This window comes from Glycine soja, chromosome 13 (assembly GCF_004193775.1).
Source record: "Glycine soja cultivar W05 chromosome 13, ASM419377v2, whole genome shotgun sequence".
Classification (NCBI taxonomy): domain Eukaryota; kingdom Viridiplantae; phylum Streptophyta; class Magnoliopsida; order Fabales; family Fabaceae; genus Glycine; species Glycine soja.
Window position 1 is genome coordinate 15,500,170 of NC_041014.1, and position 18,636 is coordinate 15,518,805.

Sequence of the window (18,636 nt, forward strand, 5' to 3'; positions counted from 1 at the left end):
TATGATTAGTTCGTATTTTTTATACATTTAGAATAAAATTTTTATTTTTTATTTTGTGCAGACCTAATTGTCATTGTCTAACAAATTGATGGACTAGTGTATATTTTCCCATTCACAAAATGAGTACTAAGGAAAGAAGGAATTTAGCCGTTCATAAAAAAAAGAAAATAAATAAGGAAAATTGAGACTTGGCTGCTGGACACATAAGTTCGAACGAAGTGAAGCCCAATGGGCTTAGGCTTAGAACCGGGTCAGGCATGACCCGAAAAGAAGCGGAAACCCTAATTTTGAGATCAATTTATATAAGAACCCTGAAAAAGTGTCATGCCCTTTCGCCTACGCAGAGAGAAATTGAGTTTCTGAGATAACCACTTTTCTCTTTGATTCATCAATGGCAACCGCGAGGACCGTGAAGGATGTTTCGCCTCACGATTTCGTGAAGGCTTACGCCTCCCATCTCAAGCGTTCCGGCAAGGTTCAATTTTTGCCATCTCTGTCATCGTTTTCTCTTTCTGGGTCTCTCGAATTTCCACTCTTTCTTCGCTTTTCAATGCTCTTGTTCATTTGGGTCGTTTGTGTTGCTTTACGTTTTGTTTTTGTTTTGTGTTTGGGTTGCACGCGCTTCGAATTAGTAGTAATGATAGTAATTTCTTTTTGCTTGAGCTTGTGTTTATGATGAGCGGAAAATCGTAGTTACTAGTTACGACCCGGCTTTGTGTTGAATGAATCCATTGTTGTGCAGATATTCTGGTGAATCATATTCTCAATGAGGGTAAGTAGATGATTTAGGTTAACCATTGTTTTGGATGTAATATTAATATGTTTTAAATTGTGGTTGCAAATTTGTTTTCAAATGTGGCTGCAATTGCGGTAGTGGAGATCTCAAAAACCTTGATGGTGTGTGAGTGCAATTGTGGTAGCGGACCATTTTATAAAACCTTGAATATTAATCCATGTGTGCTGTTTGGTGGGTAGGAAATTGGGGAAACACTGTTTGTTGCATAGTGGTGTATGGAAGATGGTATTTGATGGCTTTGATTTTTCATTCCTTAGTCCAGAATGGTGTCTGCTATTTGTTTTTTGGCTTCTTAATTTGAAGTTGAATTGTGTTGCTTTGGTGCTTCTGTGAATGCCTATTAATGTTGCTTGTAACAAGTTTATGTGTTTACTTGAGTGAAGTAATTAAGTGCTAAGTTATTGACATTTGAACTTGAAGGTTATATTTTCCATTCTAACAGTTGATTTGTGTGTGGTTGTCAACAGATGGAGCTTCCTGAGTGGACTGATATTGTAAAAACAGCAAAATTTAAGGAATTGGCTCCATATGATCCTGACTGGTATTATGTTAGGGCTGGTGAGTTTACACTTCACTAAGTGCAAGTTTGGCAGATTCTACACATTTTTGTTGGTAAATATTTTTGTCATATTTACTTTTAAACTAATGGTGTTCAACCTTGGTTACAGCCTCAATGGCAAGAAAGATTTATTTGAGAGGCGGTCTTGGTGTTGGGGCTTTCCAGAGGATCTATGGTGGAAGCAAGAGAAATGGAAGCCGTCCCCCACATTTCTGCAAGAGCAGTGGGGCTATTGCAAGACACATTCTGCAACAATTGCAAAACATGAGCATTGTTGAGATTGATACAAAAGGGTAAGTTGTGTTGTGATATTAATTCTTAAATGCCAAAAATGCTAATGGAACAATTGCTAGGTATTTTAACTTTAGGATTGAGGATATACTTGTGCTTCATTTAATTGCTAGGTTGATTCAAAAGACCTTGCGTTGACATGAAGTTGGAGACACCAATTGATTGTTTTCATTTCATTGTTTCTTTCAGTATTTGTTAAGCACATTGTATGCTTATTCTATACTTAGTAGTCAAAGCTTTCTGTGCCTTTTATTTTAATTGCAGAGGTAGGAAAATCACATCTAGTGGTCGAAGGGATCTTGATCAAGTTGCTGGGCGAATTGTGGTTGCTGCCTGATTGAACATCTTTTTGAGAACTGATGATGCATATTCTAGGATTTATGTTTGCTTATCAGTAGATGGTATCAAGGAAAAATTAAGTATTGTTTGCTGAGAATATTACAATTTGTTTTTTGTTAAATGTTTAACCTTTATTCTAGTTTGGAGTTTTGGTCTTACGGTTTTGATACAAGTTTTCAATGCATTATCTTCTCCAATCTCCACATTATATTGAGCGATATGGACAAAAGTGATGCCTGTCCTTTCTCAGCAAGGGTTTTTTCCTGACCCGTTTTCCGATCCCTCTATTGCACTGTTCTTTTAAGAAAACTAGTGGAGAAAAGCAATAGAATAACGATATATTTTCAGCCCCCTTGTATTTTCAGTGAAACTTGATTTTATTCCCCTAGTCCCCGAATTTTAACCTTCATAAATTTTAGTTATCAAATTGATCAAAGTTAAAGATTGGGATTAGTATAAGTTTTTATTAAAAGTAACGAGATTAAAATTATATTTTATCTGATAAAAATTAATGCTCAAAAGAACTGAACGTGGGTACTACGGGTGTTCAAAAGCAAATCTAACTGTTAAAACCGTAAAAACCAAAAGCTGATCAGGCAAAAACTGAATTAAACCAACTCAAACTGCTTATTAATTTATGTTAGTTTTTCTGGATATTGGATGACTAATTAATTGGAATGGTTTGTAAGGTAATTTGATAGAAGTTGCTTTCCAAAATAAACTAAAGCATATGAAATTTTCACAAATTAAGTCCTACGGCTTTTCCTTTGTGTTCTTGTTGTGCATTTAAGCACTTCAAATAGTCCCAGCACAATGCAAGATTGTGAAGAACTTCATCTTAACCATAAACTCTAAGTATCTAACAAGGACCGCTACAATGTGCCTCTAAGTATCTAATGCCGAAAAACATAAAGGTACATGATCTTTCCTGAATTGAAGAGACTCTGAATAGATAAATAAAATAGAAGGATTAATATCTAAAACAAAACAAAAGCAAATCAACCAATGATACCAAAAAACATAAAGGTGCATGACCTTTTTTATTTATTTAAAGAGGCTAATGTCAAAAAACAATTAAGGTTGACTTTCCTGATTTGAAGAGACTAAATTTTGAATAAAACATGATGTTTATGATGTTTGAAAACTTGTAGTTAAAGCATCGCTTTGTGTTGAGTGAATATATTGTGCAGATATTCTAGTGAATTAATAATCTTAGTGTGCGTAGTTAGATGGTTAAAGATATCTATTGGTTCGGATGTAATATTAACAATGTTTTTACACGTTAATCCACGTCCACGTTCTCATTTTGGCCATATCTACCATTTCTTCAACAATAGCATTCATGGAGATCTAAATGGTCCGAATTGTTCAAACCACTATGGTTGCTATTGGTCTCAACCAAATTGTTATTGGTCTCTACCATCATTCAAAAATTTTAAATTTACCTTCATCCTGAAGGCAAAACAGAATCACGATTCCACTGCATTAGAGAGACACATAAAAAAACATAATGAGATTGCAATTTCTTTATGTATTGAGGGTAAAGGAAAAAATATAAAATGCAGGGGAGATAAATATGACACGTGCAACGGAATTCCGTTGCACAGTATACAACACAATCATACTTTTATTGCATCTTTTTACAGAAAAAAGTTGCATAACAAAATCGTGATTTCGTTGTATAATTTTTTTTTTTGTAAAAAATTGTACAATGGAAGTATGATTTTGCTGTACACCGTGCAATGAAATCATATTTTCATTCTACATTTTTTGTTTGTTTTTCTAATAGTTACATAGATATGTTTCGTAGAGAGAAAAACTGATGTATTAAATGAAATTTCATAAAAATATCTATTACATATTGAGGTACACATCCATAAAATTAATTGGATACATATTGAATGCTTAAAATTATTTCAATCCTTAGAAAAATTTATTATATATTGAGATCCTCTAGTTGATAGAAATTGTATTTAGTTGAAAGTTTGAATGCATTTCATGCAAGGCTTTTACCATGAACGAGCTTTGAGTATGTAATATCTTCTCTATTGTGGTACAACAAGAGGTAAGAGACAATTATCCATTAAAAAAAGCTACATTATCATACAAAAGTTTGAGTTAGCGAATAAATTAACATTAACTTACAAAAGTAAATGGTGTCTTTAGTGGATAATGTATACCTACATAAAGTGATTTCCATGAACAAATCCAATTGCAATAAGACAGGATGCAACTGACGTGAAACTCCTAAGTGAAAAGAAGATCCAACTTTGCAACCTAGATAAGTGGACCAATGCAACATTATATCGACTAACAATGACATAACCCATGTCAGGAATGGTCATCCACTTCGCTTCGGGTACTGGGCCACATTCAACATACAAAAAGGTTATTAATTTCAACTGTCTTCCTTCCGAGTCAAATAATTGAACATAGAGAAAGTGCTTCAAAATTATCCATTCTCTCATAACTTAAATAAGTAAAGACAATAATGAAAGCCATGTTTATTGATGTGACAACAATTTCCAACAGCAGAAGACGATATTTATAAGTTGTATCACAAATCAACAATATTGAAAATGAATTCAGTAGTTTGATAGAATCTCGATGTGCCCACACTATTGGAAATGAATTCCCTTGTAACACAATATCGTGTAAGCAGAAAAGACCAAATACTTCCCTGTTGAATACTTTGAAGAGTCACGTTCGTTTAGATTGAGATTGACTCCATCTGTATATTGCATAAACTCTTGAGGACATACTTGTGTTTCAATTTTTTTTTTTGAGGCAGGAAAATCACTTCTAGTGGTTGCTGCTTGATCAAACATGTTATTGAGAACTGATTATGCATATTCTAGGATTTTTGTTTTTTTATTAAGGAAAAATTAAGTATTGTTTGCTGAGACTTTTACAATTTTTTAACCTTTATTCTAGTTTGTGGAAAGAAAAACTTTTATTCTAGTTTGGAGTTTTGGTCTTAAGGTTTTGATAAGTTCTCAATGCATTATCTTCTCCAATCTCCCACATTATATTGAATGATATGGATTGAAGTGATGATTGCCCCTTCTCAGCAAGGATTTTTTTCCTGACCCGTTAAGAAAACTAGTGGAGAAAAGCAATAGAATAGGAAATTAATGCTCAACAAGAACAGCATATGGGTACTGGGGTTGGGGTGTTCAAAAGCAAATCAAACTGTTTTAAATCGGAAAATTGATCTAAAAAACCAAAAGCTATGCAGTATATGTTAATTTTTCTTGTTCTTGTATAAAAGTTCATTATTCACACCTAAATCACAAGTCAATGTTAACAATGATAGTATGCCATTATGAATTCATATTTTTCTTAAGGTACCATAGGTCCATATAAAAGTTTATTATTTGTGTCTAAATCTACAATACATAATTTAGATGAGTTATTTATTTTAATTTTGTGGGTTTTACAATTCTATATAGATTTAAATATTTTATGAAAATTCACTCAAATGTCAAATGTTAAGATTCCTAAAATAAATGCTTAACTTAATTTTATGAGTCATACAATACTTGAAAAATATGTTATTTATAATACAAATGTTGTTAAACAACTGTGGCTTATATAAACAATTCTAAGCAACCATTGCTTATATAAACAATTCTATATAATCTGTTTTAATAGAAAAAAAGTAAAATAACGTTACTTAAAATTAAGCATTCATGTGAGCATTTCAATAAAGATGTTTTTAAGAGATTTGAATCTAATTTTACTAGTACCAATAATATGTTAGGAGATTTGTAAAATAAAAACTAATTAAGCACGATCAATTAACAATGCAAATTTGTAAAATACATATAAAAAAGTAAACAAAACTATCTGTAACAAAAAATAGGATACTTAATTATTTTAGATAAAATATTTTCCTGTTGTTCCAATTAGTGCTTTGTGATTCCTCTCCTTTTCTTCCAAGTTCCAACCTTTGACCCAGACCAGACATATCTCTTATCTAATAGTACATCCACTATACCCTACTTCTTGAACCCCAAGCATTCCTCCTTTATTTTCGCAACAATATTCAACTTTAGTATATCAAAATTTCTCAATCTGATTAAATTTTAATCTTGCTTAATGTATTTGGGTAATTGTCTAGTGAATTAACTAGAGTGATATATACTAACTCCGGTCTTTTTTATAAAAAAAAGTTAATAATATAAAATACAATATCACTTATCAATAGTATCTATAAAATTGTCTGGCCACCAAAAAATAGTCCACCTGTCACAAAACTACACTCTCACCTTTTTATTATTATTATTATTATTATTATTTATTGAAAAAACGGGCTCTACTCTGCTTTGCTTCTTTTTTTTTTTTCTTTAATCCTTCCAATTTCTTTCACTGGCTGTGCTGTGCACTATGTTCTCTTTCTATTGATATTAGAATATATGCAACAAATCAAATATATTGCTTTATTTTATTTTTATTTTTAGTTTATAATTGTAAATTTTTATTGATTATGCCTATACACATTCTTAATTTGGCTTCTGCAAAAGAAGGACCAAATTCAATCTCTATGTGTACAAATGCTATCGGTTTAGTTCCTACTATGGTTAAATTTTTCATCCATTCTTAACTTAGTCCCTGTATGTGTAGCCTATTCTATAAGGACATATTTATTAAATTTCTCCATATATGAATCAAATTGAGAATTACAACACATATAGAGACTAAAATATATGTTTAATCTTTGGTTTAAATATATTTTTAATTTTAGTTTATAATTGCAAATTTTTATTGACTATGCCTATACACATTCTTAATTTGATTCCTACAAAAGAAGCACAAAATTCAGTATCTATATGTACAAATGTTATCAGTTTAGTTCCTAGTATAACTTTCTTATACATTCTTTCCACATGTGTAGCGTATTCTATAGGAGCATATTTAATAAATTTCTACATATATGAATCGAATTGAGAATTGAAACACGTATAAAGAGTAAATTCTATGTTTAAGCTTTAGGTTAAATATGTTTTTAGTCCAGAAGTTAATATTTTTTTATTTTTGGTCCTTATAAATTTATTTTTCTGGTTTTAATCCTTCTAAGTTGATGTTTTTGTAATTTTTGTCCTTGTAAAAATATTTTGCTCATTTTTTTGTCTTATATATTTATATTTTTTCAATTTTGATCCTTATAAACACAAATTTATAATAATTATAAATGAAAACATTGAAACATTAAAGAGACTAAAATTGAAAAGACACAAATTTATAAAGACTAAAAATGAACAAAAAAATTTTATAAAATCAAAACTAGAAAAATAAACTTATATAGGAACAAAAAAATAAAAAATACTAATTTAACTTATACGAACAAAAACATATTTAAGTCTTAATCTTTTACCTAAAATGCCTTGTAATCTTAAACAACATTGACATTATTGCTAATGTAGCCTTTTTTATTTATTTTTTGAACATTGATACATATAGTCTAACTTTATGTATAAATATTGAAAAAAAAGCTATAGAATAATATAAAAAAACTTATTATTAATTTGAACGTATTTTATTTTTTTAAGAAAATTTTGAACTTGTTTGTAACACATTAATTTGTATTTTTTTATATAATATCTTAATACACTACCATTGATTTGCATTTTTATAATGATAATCAGGGGTGTAAGTGTGTAACAAGGAGGTAATGAATTCTCTTGTTCTCTCTATAATTGAATTAATAACAAATTCACAAAAAAAAAAAAACCAAAGTAAATTCATTTCATTTCAATGAAAGGAAGATACTTGGCAACGACCATCTATATCCAACTGTGATGCTCCTGGAGTCACAGTATGTGTACTAAAATATACTTGGTAAAAAAGAATTTGCAACTATATATTGAGTTGCCCATGTAAAAAATTGAATTGTGGAGAGAATGATGGAGAAATGAAAGCATTCATTGATTTCATATCAGCAAATGACCATTGGAAGATTAGTTGAGATAGGAGGAGTAGCGGTTCATGTCATTCCTTGACACCAAACACTTGATCTTCTTATGTTGGGGTATGTGGAACTTGGGTTCTCTAGGTATGGTTGGATGCTTCGTTGACCTTGCAATAGAGAAAGAATAATAATACTATAATAGTGAGACACCTTCTAAAGAGAACAATGGAACAAATGAGACAGACCTTGCAAAAAGAATGAGTTCATTACCTCCTTGGGACAAATGGTCTGTCAAAATAAGGCATTGGTTGAGCTTTAGGAATGAGTTCCTTCCTCAACCTCTTGATTTCTTCTTCTTCTTCTAACTACACAAGGGAGTGAAGTACAAGGCATCAATGTTTAACTCAGTGCATGCCTTTTTCCATGGAAGCATGTTTAGAAAGGTAGTAGATAGTGTACCTTATGTTGTCTTTCCTTTTCCAACTTGAGTTGTTCTGTGAAGTTCATTTTTTCTGCCACCTACACAATTAAACATCCAACAAATGAAAGATACTTGGTTGTGTTTTCAACAATCGTATTTTTCCCAAATGATATCAGTAGCTCAATTGAATTCGGTAGTTAAAACCATGATTCATGAAGACCAGTAGTAATAGTATGTAGACCCACAAAAGATTACATTTTATAATGTATAAAACCAAAGAAAATACTAGGTAATAAAAATAAAGAGAAAGGGGGAAATGGATGAAAGAAGCACCTGTTGGTCAAATTCAGCACGATCAATTGCCCGAATATCACTATGAAGCTTTAGGTCAATAGGCCTTGTGCTTTCTTTAACTGTAGGTTTTAACAAGCACTGTAACAAGTGGCACCAAAGAGTGATATTATGCTAAGTAATTCATTACAATTAAACATGACTAGCACTGTAACAAGTGACACCAAAAGAGTGATATTAAGCTAAGAAAACATGAGGCCAAATCTGTCATATGGACCCCAAGCTAAGTACTTGCATGAAAAAATGACCTCACCTCAGGTTCATCTGTTGTCCTCGGAATACCCTGTGCAATTGGTATCCTCATCTTCTCTTCTTCAGCCATCATCTCTTGTACTTTCTTCACCAACTCTTCCTCTTTCAACTTTCCCCTATGCTACAGTATCATTGTCATTCCATAAAAATGTTACTCTCCAAACTCCAAAGTCAATGAAAAATTAAAAACAAAAACTGCCTTGATAACCAATCATTTCTCATAAACTACCTCAGTCCTTAACTTGAATGGTTTTTGCCTGGTAACTTTTAGCTTCTCCTTCTGCTTCCACCTCCTCCCACCAAAAGTCCCAGATGACTCCGAGCTCTGAAGAAACCCAATCAATAAAACTCAAAACTCAAAATCCCATTGGTGAATCATTAACCACTCTTCATTAGCACTTAATCATATAATAAAAACAGCATCTAAAGTCTTACATTTCTCCTGCTCCTTCTACCCCCAGAATTCCTACTAGACACACTGCAGCACCAACAAAAACCAAAATAATAACAAACGACACACAAATCAAGAAAAGTGAGCGCATCCATAGGTGTGTTTAGTGCTATTCTACAGTCAGAATTGAAGTTCCTTAAGAATCAATGTTGACCTTTAACACAGAGAGGATTACTGAAGTAAAACTCTAATTTTGATTGGAGAAGTTTTATCCTTAATCTAATCACAATACTGTGCACCAAAAGCACCTAAGGAACTACATCTAAGCTTTGCCCTTAATCTAATCAAAATAGAGCCAAAAGCCAAACCTTGCACGGCTAAAATCCCAAGACGAAGAAACTGAAATCCCTTGGCCCAAATCAGAAGTACAACAAAAAGAAGAAGAACCAGAACCGGAAGCATCTTCAGTACTTGCTTTAAGTGCCTTAGTATGTTGTTGAAATTGCAACCCTGGCAATGCCCATTTCATCACCTTGCTCTTATTCTCTTTCTCTTCATGCTCATTATCATGCTCCTCCTTGTGATCTTTCTCCTTTGAACTCTTAGGTATAGTGAGAAGCTTCTCAAAAGCCTTGACCAAATGCATAACCCTCCCAAACCCATTTTCAGGAACACTATTCCTTGCCTCTTCCAACAACCTATCCCTCTCTCTCCTTCGTTTCACAGTAGAACCACCCTCCATTTCTTCATTTTCTTCATCTGCCACTGTTTCACTTTTTGTTCCATTGATTTCAATAGCATTCTCAGCTTTTGCTTCTCTTTCTTCTTCTTCGTCAAAATCACAATCACAATCCTTCTTCTCTTTGAGGAAAAACTCTTCCTGAGAAGCCCTCAGAGTCTGGTACGCCACACAAACACACTTGGCACCACCTTTGTGTTTGGACTTGCACGAAAAGGCGTCGTTTTGAGTACCCTTCTGATTCTTCTTCTTCTTCTTCGCCACCACAAACTTCTTCTGCCGGATCTTGTTCTGCGGGGATTGCGCAATTGGGTTGCTGGTACTGGACTTGGAAGATCGCAAAGCAGGGGACTTTGAAGAAGGGCTTCGATGATGAGGCACGTTAGGGTTCAGATTCTCAGATTTTTTTGAGGGTTTCTTTGAAGCAGTGGTGGTTGTGGATTGATCGGTGTTGGTGCTTGCTAGGGCCATTTTCGGAATCGATATTGGTTCTGAGAATCAGAGAGAGTTGAAAATGGAATTGATTGAATTGGATTTGGAGTTCTGAAAATGAAACAGAGTGAGAATTTTTTGAGTAGAGAGGAATCTAGAGAGAGAGAGAGAGAGAGCGAGAGAGGCGCTGTTTGTTGTAACGGCTAGTTTTCGTGTGAGTTAGGTTTTTTATACCCGTGATTTGAAATTCTGTTTTTATTTAGGGTTTGGACCGTTATATTTATCATGGGCCAAGTTTATTGCTGATCACATTTGATAATTATGTGATTAAATAATAATTTTTGTATACAGCTTTTCTTCTTTTAAATATTAAAGTTTTTGCTAAAAAACCATTAAAATTAATTGGACGAATTTGGTGTCAAGAGTCTATTATGTTTTTTAAATTATTTTATTTTGGTAATTTAAGTTTTCTAAAGATTTCATTTTTGTGTATTAAATCTGTGAAATGATACAATTTGATTCTAATAGATATATTTGGATACTTCAAGCACCACTGTCTTACCATTTTAGAAGGATTAACCTGAAATATAATTTTATATTTTGGATTATCCTATTCGAACCGAAAAGGAGGTGACACTTGAGATTTATTGGATGTAGAAAAAATAATTGTTGGTATAAATTGGGTCTAATATAAGTTTAAATAGTTTTATTTGGTTTAAAATAACTAATTAACTTTATTAAAATTTTATTATATATATATATATATATATATATATATGTATCGATTTTTTTTTGGACAAAAGGGGTCAGGGGTTTATTTGATTTGCTTTGATTTGATTTTGAGGAGTAGAAAATTTGAAACAACTAAAATTAGTTTTAAATTTTTTAGGGTAAAAAAATAATAACGAATACAATATAAATTGAGTAAATATAAGTTTAAATGAGTTCAACACCTCATAGACAAAATCTTAGCCTATTTTAAAGCAAAACGCTATGGCATATTCTAAGTCGAGATAGACTTCCTTATTCTTAAGTATGTTATAATAGTCTTATACTTTGATATTAACTTCAATTGACACTTGATGTGTTGATTTTTTTCCTTTAGATTAATATGTCATGTTAAGCTGATTGGACTTTGAGTCCAACCCACACTCATTATTTACCAATTCAATCCTACCAATTATTAATATAAAAATGATTAAAAAAATACCTCCATATTTAACACCTAGTGAGAGAAGGAGATATAAGAAAATGAATTTAACTATGATATGTAAATAAATATAATATTAATAAGATATTTACATTGAAAAATGGAATGTAGATATAGCATTACTTTGAAAGTATTAGCAACACAATTCTCTAACATATTTTTCTAACTCACTCCATTATTATTAGTTAGAATTTATTAAAAGTTATAAAATCAAGAAAAAAAACTCATTAAATAACATATGAAACCCACAAAATCACTCAACAAATTTTAGTTAATCATCGAGAGTATAATCAAAAGAGTATATCAAAGAGAATGCATTCTCTCATTACTCTTATTATCCTCAAATCTCAACCAGCCTTTGCATACTCGGATACTCTTCTGTGCCGTGTGTACTACACGAAATTCATCCATCAAATTTGGCTTTTAGCTTTAAGTGCAATCATAGTGTGTGATGTGCAAGTTAATTACAAATTTTTATTTGTGTGGGAGTAACAACATATTAAAAGGTATTATTTCTCATAAAGATTGATTATTGGATGCACTTTAAACGCTTAGACCTTGAGAAAGATACACAGAGAAAAGTTTTTTTTTTAATATTTTAATTATGCAGGGATTAAAAATTGATATATATATAATAAAATTATCATTAAATGTAAAAATAATGTAACTTGATTATAATTGATTGAAAAACAAAAGTATCAAAATCTCCTAAATTAATGAGGGTACTGTAAAAACTCTTATTTTATATTTATTAGCTTTTATTTTCGTACCTTACACAGTTGCTTAAGGCATCACGACCAGATCTTCTCATCATAATTCTTGTTTCTTTCAGCTTATATATATTTGAGTTGTTGGTTGTTTCCTCCTTCTAGCTTCAGGCGCACTCAACATTTTCTAACTTTTGAAGCAAAGTGCATCCTTGATTTTGAAGTTTGCACTATGTGCTTCAATTTCGTAAAATCATAATATTTTAACCTAGATCTTGCTAAGCGCACAGGATAGTCCTGCTCATGGAACCCCTAACAATAATTATATTTTGAGATTGTTGTAGTAACTTGCTTTTCTAAAGAAGATGACATAACTAGATTTAATTCAGGTTGCTCCGTTAATTTTTCAAAATAGAAAAATGGAAATCGATCGGTTTGTATTTAGCATATTAACATAAGCATGATAACAAAATTCAAGGTTTACGAGGTTGTCACTTATTGTAAAAGAAAATAAAAAAAATTAAATCCAACTATATATTATAAAAAGAAATGGAATGAAAAAGGCTCTTTTAAAGAAATTAAGTAAGAACATATTTATTATTAATTTTATTTTTATGGTACATATTTTAAGTTTAATTTAAGTATATTGTGATTTTAACATATTAAAAATTAAAATAAATATGCTTAAGAAATATGTTGAAAATAAGGGCGAAACAGCTGTAAACAAGTGTAACTTTGCCGTATTTTTTTATACATAAACCAGCCATGCAAATTTCGTAAATAATAACTTAATATAATTGCTATTTAAAATGAGAATTGCGAGAGATGTGATAGGAAAAAGAGACAGAGAAATTGGCCTTCTTTGATTAATTCACTCCCCCTATCAGCTGTAAACAAGTGTAACTATGTTTAATTTTACTATACATTACTTTACAATAAACTGAGTGTATCATTAATTTATTATGTAGTGTGATCTAGCAGCAACAATTTTTTGAGTATTTTATATAGCTGCATATGATTCAAATTTAAGAGTTCTAGATAAGTAAGTTAGAACATTCTTAAATCAACTGAACTATATGTGTCTAGTCAGTGTTATTATAGAATACTTTACAATAAGGGTTTAATATACATATAATTTTGGTATAAATTTATTTATACAATCAATAAGGACGAATCTAAAATTGTATTAAAAGGAGATCAAATATTTTTTACATAATTATTTAAATATTTTACTTCTAATAAATAATAAAGCTATTTATTATTAATTTTATGAAAAATTTAGAAATATGATCTACTACTAAAAAAATTTAAGTATCAACTCAAAATCTTATTTTTTTCTTTTATATATATATATATCTGTTTTTTTTTAATTTTAATGTTTTTTCCTCATATTTACACAAAGGGTCCTAAGAAAGGACAAGCTGCCCCCTCCCCCTTTGGATTCATCCTTGACAATCAACTAATAAAAATTTATCATTAATACGTCATTTAAAGTAACCAATATGACTTTTGGAGAACTATATTATTTTTATTTGAGTTTTATTATGTAATTTTATTTCTTTATACAAACTTCTTTAACTTTGGGAGAAGTATATTGTCAAATTTAAATTTATAGTTGTGTTAGAAAATAATCACATTTAATTATATTTTATTAATAAATAAATTCTATATTGCAAATATTTAAAATAATAAAATTGTCAATATTTTTTTATATAATTCAAAAAATTCTCTCCAAAATTAACAAACTTACCTAATATAACAACTTGTAAATGATCATATAATTTGTTTTTTACACTCTTACAATAAATTGTATCTATTACTATTAGTTATGGTCTCTTAGCTTATGGATTGAAACCAATAGAATGTAGTTAGCATCATATCTTTGAATTTAGAACTCAAAACAGCTATAACTAATAAAAAAAATATCTGTTTCTTGCCTTCAAATAAAAAAAACTAACTATTCCTCAGAGAAAAGTGAAAAAGTTACAAATCTAAGTTTGAACCAAAAGAGGTAAAGGAAAAATAAAAAGAAGAAAACCCACACGAAAGGCATTTATTATATTCAAACAACAATAATAACATAGTGTTATTCCACTAATAAATCAGACCATATTATTAAACTCAATTAAAAAAGACCATGTTATTAAACTGAATTAAAAACTCAATTCCCAGACATATTGTATTTTTCAGTGTCAGATTCTTTTATTATATTTAATTTCCAGAAAAATTTAGCATGACTCAGTCAGAGATCGTCTTAGGAAGAAGGTGAGTTGATGATTGTGATTAGTGACATTGACAATTTGCTTGAAGTTGACACAATCTGAGACAGACACAAAAAATAAGTGGAAACGTGCGAAGATGTTCGTTCATGGGCACTTCTGTGAATTGACTTATGTTTCCAATATTGCCCTCTCTTTTACTCTAGAACAATGCCCCACCACAATGCAATAGAAAGCTTCTCTGCACCAAACACATCTCTCTCACAAAGAAAGCCTGTCCTTTTTGGTAATAACATCTACCAAACCAGGATTTGCTTATAGTATTTATAATAACCTTTGTTGGCACTTCTTCCACATAATAAGCTTTTTTCTCTTTCTGTTTGTTCTTCTTCCTTATTTTCTTCCCTAGTCAAGGAGATTCATCTCTGCAGGTAAGTTTACTTGACACCCCATTTCCTGATTTGGTGTCTTGTGTTCAAGATTTTGTCAAATTTTAAGTCTTTTTTTACTGTGGTACCATGTTATGAGCTGAATCATTGTGGGTGTAAATTTGGTCTTAAATAGTTATGGTGGGGTGTAGTTAGTTTTTGCTGATTGATGGGTTTGATTCTAATTTGTGTATGAGTGTGTAGATCTTTTGCCATTTTCTCTTTCTTGTTTGGTAAGTAGTTCACTTTTATGTTTGATTCAATTCTGTCATTGGCTTTGTTTTGAACCACTATGGCATTGGATCTACTAATCAGTGGTTGTTAAAGTATTAATAGAAATATCAAGCATTTATTTTTTCTCTACCGATTGCTAGATCCACCGACAATACTTTCTTAAGATTGGTCTCTGAGTGGTCAACCTATAGTCATGTATAAGTTTTTCATCAAGTCATCATCCCCTGGATGCATCTGTTAGATCTGCATACTTTTAATCTCTTTTCTGAGTACTTGCTGCATAATTAGAAGAAAATGAGTTGATTCATATTTCATTGACGCCATGTCACTTTTCAGATTCCACAAGGTGTTGGTTCTAATTTTGAAATAGATTGGTTTCATTTGTATACTGTTAGAACAAAGTAACATGTAATTTCTGTTGGCTAGTCTTACCAGTGAGGCTGTGCCATTGTTGGTCTGTTGATTCTTCACATAAATTTGACGTATGCTGTTCACATTTTCCACCAACGTGTATGAATTCTTTTCTGAACTTCTGAAGACAAGCTATGTGCCTTGACAGCCTTGTTTGATAGTTCTCTAAAATAGAAATGATTGCAAATTGTTCTTCCCCCTCATTATGTAGTGTTAGTACTATAAAAAAAAAGTTTATTTCTATGCACTGAGTGTACATGGTTTTACACTCTCAACCAATAAAAAATTATGGTTGACATGACATGAGTCTTAATTTTTCGTTGTAAAAGTCTACAAACTTACCATACATAATAATTTGTGATTAGATGACAATGTGAAAAACTTTTACATTGTCAATGAATAGACTATTTACGCATAAAGAAAATGAGATATCTGATGTTAAATTTATACTTGTATTTAAGTACTGATGCATTCGAACCCCTCATTGGATAGGTTGTTTTAGAAAAGAAAAAATGGTGAAGATTTGCTGCATTGGTGCTGGATATGTGGGGGGTCCAACAATGGCAGTCATTGCTCTGAAGTGCCCCTCCATTGAAGTGGCTGTTGTTGACATCTCCAAATCCCGGATTGCAGCATGGAACAGTGACCAGCTTCCTATCTATGAGCCAGGCCTTGATGGTGTGGTGAAGCAATGTCGTGGCAAGAACCTTTTCTTCAGCACTGATGTTGAGAAACATGTCTATGAGGCAGACATAGTGTTTGTCTCTGTCAACACCCCGACAAAAACTCGCGGTCTTGGAGCCGGTAAGGCCGCGGATTTAACGTACTGGGAGAGTGCAGCACGCATGATTGCTGATGTATCCAAGAGTGACAAGATTGTGGTGGAGAAATCCACTGTCCCTGTGAAAACTGCTGAGGCCATAGAGAAAATTTTGACTCACAATGGCAAGGGAATCAAGTTCCAAATCCTTTCAAACCCTGAATTCCTTGCTGAGGGAACTGCAATCCAAGATCTTTTCAATCCGGACCGTGTCCTCATTGGAGGCAGGGAGACCCCAGAAGGCCAAAAAGCCATTCAAACATTGAAGGATGTATATGCTCATTGGGTTCCTGAGGGAAGAATCCTAACCACAAACCTGTGGTCTGCTGAACTGTCCAAGCTTGCTGCTAATGCCTTCTTGGCACAGAGAATTTCATCTGTGAATGCTATGTCAGCACTTTGTGAGGCCACTGGGGCAAATGTCACACAAGTGTCCTATGCTGTTGGCACTGACACAAGGATTGGACCAAAGTTCCTGAATTCTAGTGTTGGTTTTGGTGGCTCCTGCTTCCAGAAGGACATCTTGAACCTTGTCTACATCTGTGAGTGTAATGGCCTGCCAGAGGTGGCTGAGTACTGGAAACAAGTGATCAAGATCAATGATTATCAGAAGAGCCGGTTCGTGAACCGTGTTGTTTCGTCGATGTTCAACACAGTTGCAACCAAAAAGATAGCCATTCTGGGGTTTGCATTCAAGAAGGACACTGGGGACACAAGGGAGACACCAGCAATTGATGTGTGCAAGGGACTACTCGGTGACAAGGCACGCCTAAGCATATATGATCCACAAGTCACTGAGGACCAAATTCAGAGGGATTTATGGATGAACAAGTTTGATTGGGACCACCCTATTCACTTGCAGCCAACTAGTCCTACAACTGAGAAGAAAGTTAGTGTGGTTTGGGATGCATACGAGGCAACAAAGGATGCAGATGGTGTCTGCATTCTCACTGAGTGGGATGAGTTCAAGACTCTTGATTATCAGAAGGTGTATGACAACATGAGAAAACCAGCATTTGTTTTTGATGGAAGGAACATTGTGGATGTGGAGAAGCTACGTGATATTGGTTTCATTGTGTACTCAATTGGGAAGCCACTGGATCCATGGCTCAAGGACATGCCAGCTGTGGCATAAGAGAGAGATTTCAAGGATTGAGGCATTCAATTTGGTTCAATTTTATTACTAATAATTTTTTTTTTGGAACAATTTTTTGGTTGCCATTTTTCACTTTCCCATAGTAGTTGGCATAAATGAGTATAAATTTTGGGAAAGTACGAGGCCATATGTTTTGTGTTTCCTTGTACTGCAATCCAATACTGTTTGGCTGTTATAAGTTTATAAGGATTTTTTTTATTTGATTAGTTTGGTGCTAATATCTGTTTGATGAATGTTTTGGAAATTTCTGCATGAGAAAAATTTGGACCTACTCCAACCATAAAAGTTGCTCTTAATGTTATGAAGGGTATGTTCATCCATGTAAATTTCAATTTGGGATATGATTTTCACATGTAACTCTAAATCTTTCTAAATCATTTTTAGTAATTTTTTAATAAAAATATTCAATATTTTTGTTATAAAAATTTTAGTTATTTTTTTTTCAATTTAATATTTATTGTTAAGTATTGTCTTCCATTTTAATAAGATTATCCTATCAAATCTAACATTTAAATTGAACTTGTAATCATAATTACGTAATAATCCCTGATATTACTAAAGTTCAGATACAAATTATAATAGTAAGTCCTCACCAAAAAAATATAATAGAAAGCTCGACGCGATTATGAAAATATCAAAAAGCTGATACTTAAGTAGAAATTATTGTTAACCACAGTTGAAGACCATGACTACCCAACTACATATTGTAAGTGAACATTTATTTGAGACAACAGACCAACAGTTCAAAAAAGTATCTTGAAATCATTAGTTCACAATGTAATTTTTTTATCGTCATTTAATTATAAACTAGCATGATAAGAAAATTATCAAAAACTCCTTGTACTCATAGTTCATTAAAATTAAACTAAATCTAATTTTATATGCATTAATGTAAAACTTTTTACACAAGCATTCAATATCAATTGGCTACAACTCCATCATATTAATAAATAGAATAATATTATAAGA

The 18,636-nt window shown here is 31.9% G+C and overlaps 3 protein-coding genes across 3 annotated transcripts; 2 read left to right on the plus strand and 1 right to left on the minus strand.

Annotated features, from left to right (window-relative positions):
* Positions 1 to 314: 314 nt before the first annotated feature.
* Positions 315 to 2,182, plus strand: LOC114380856 (40S ribosomal protein S19-1-like). The gene is made up of 4 exons (XM_028339941.1): positions 315 to 475; positions 1,264 to 1,354; positions 1,465 to 1,648; positions 1,911 to 2,182. Exons 1-4 carry the CDS (start codon positions 392 to 394, stop codon positions 1,981 to 1,983), a joined length of 432 nt encoding a protein of 143 aa, XP_028195742.1. The 5' UTR covers positions 315 to 391; the 3' UTR covers positions 1,984 to 2,182.
* Positions 2,183 to 7,659: 5,477 nt separating this feature from the next.
* Positions 7,660 to 10,673, minus strand: LOC114381789 (protein WVD2-like 4). The gene is made up of 8 exons (XM_028341007.1): positions 9,680 to 10,673; positions 9,356 to 9,398; positions 9,150 to 9,245; positions 8,922 to 9,041; positions 8,651 to 8,749; positions 8,356 to 8,415; positions 8,167 to 8,261; positions 7,660 to 8,063 (listed from the first exon to the last, which is right to left on the minus strand). The coding sequence occupies exons 1-8, from the start codon at positions 10,519 to 10,521 to the stop codon at positions 7,946 to 7,948; spliced, it is 1,473 nt and encodes a 490-aa protein (XP_028196808.1). The 5' UTR covers positions 10,522 to 10,673; the 3' UTR covers positions 7,660 to 7,945.
* A 4,238-nt stretch (positions 10,674 to 14,911) lies between these two features.
* Positions 14,912 to 17,873, plus strand: LOC114382397 (UDP-glucose 6-dehydrogenase 1-like). The gene is made up of 2 exons (XM_028341783.1): positions 14,912 to 15,049; positions 16,184 to 17,873. The coding sequence occupies exon 2, from the start codon at positions 16,204 to 16,206 to the stop codon at positions 17,644 to 17,646; it is 1,443 nt and encodes a 480-aa protein (XP_028197584.1). The 5' UTR covers positions 14,912 to 15,049; positions 16,184 to 16,203; the 3' UTR covers positions 17,647 to 17,873.
* The last annotated feature ends 763 nt before the right edge of the window (positions 17,874 to 18,636 follow it).

What these genes read in the sequence shown, in the direction of transcription:
- LOC114380856 (XM_028339941.1), top strand. Translation starts at nt 392, where the DNA reads ATGGCAACCGCGAGGACCGTGAAGGATGTTTCGCCTCACGATTTCGTG. An exon ending in ATCTCAAGCGTTCCGGCAAG is followed by an intron (nt 476 to 1,263) that starts GTTCAATTTTTG and finishes GGTTGTCAACAG; the next exon opens with ATGGAGCTTCCTGAGTGGAC. An exon ending in CTGGTATTATGTTAGGGCTG is followed by an intron (nt 1,355 to 1,464) that starts GTGAGTTTACAC and finishes CCTTGGTTACAG; the next exon opens with CCTCAATGGCAAGAAAGATT.
- LOC114381789 (XM_028341007.1), bottom strand. Translation starts at nt 10,521, where the DNA reads ATGGCCCTAGCAAGCACCAACACCGATCAATCCACAACCACCACTGCT. An exon ending in TGGGATTTTAGCCGTGCAAG is followed by an intron (nt 9,399 to 9,679) that starts GTTTGGCTTTTG and finishes TTGGTGCTGCAG; the next exon opens with TGTGTCTAGTAGGAATTCTG. An exon ending in GGACAACAGATGAACCTGAG is followed by an intron (nt 8,750 to 8,921) that starts GTGAGGTCATTT and finishes CACTTGTTACAG; the next exon opens with TGCTTGTTAAAACCTACAGT.
- LOC114382397 (XM_028341783.1), top strand. Translation starts at nt 16,204, where the DNA reads ATGGTGAAGATTTGCTGCATTGGTGCTGGATATGTGGGGGGTCCAACA.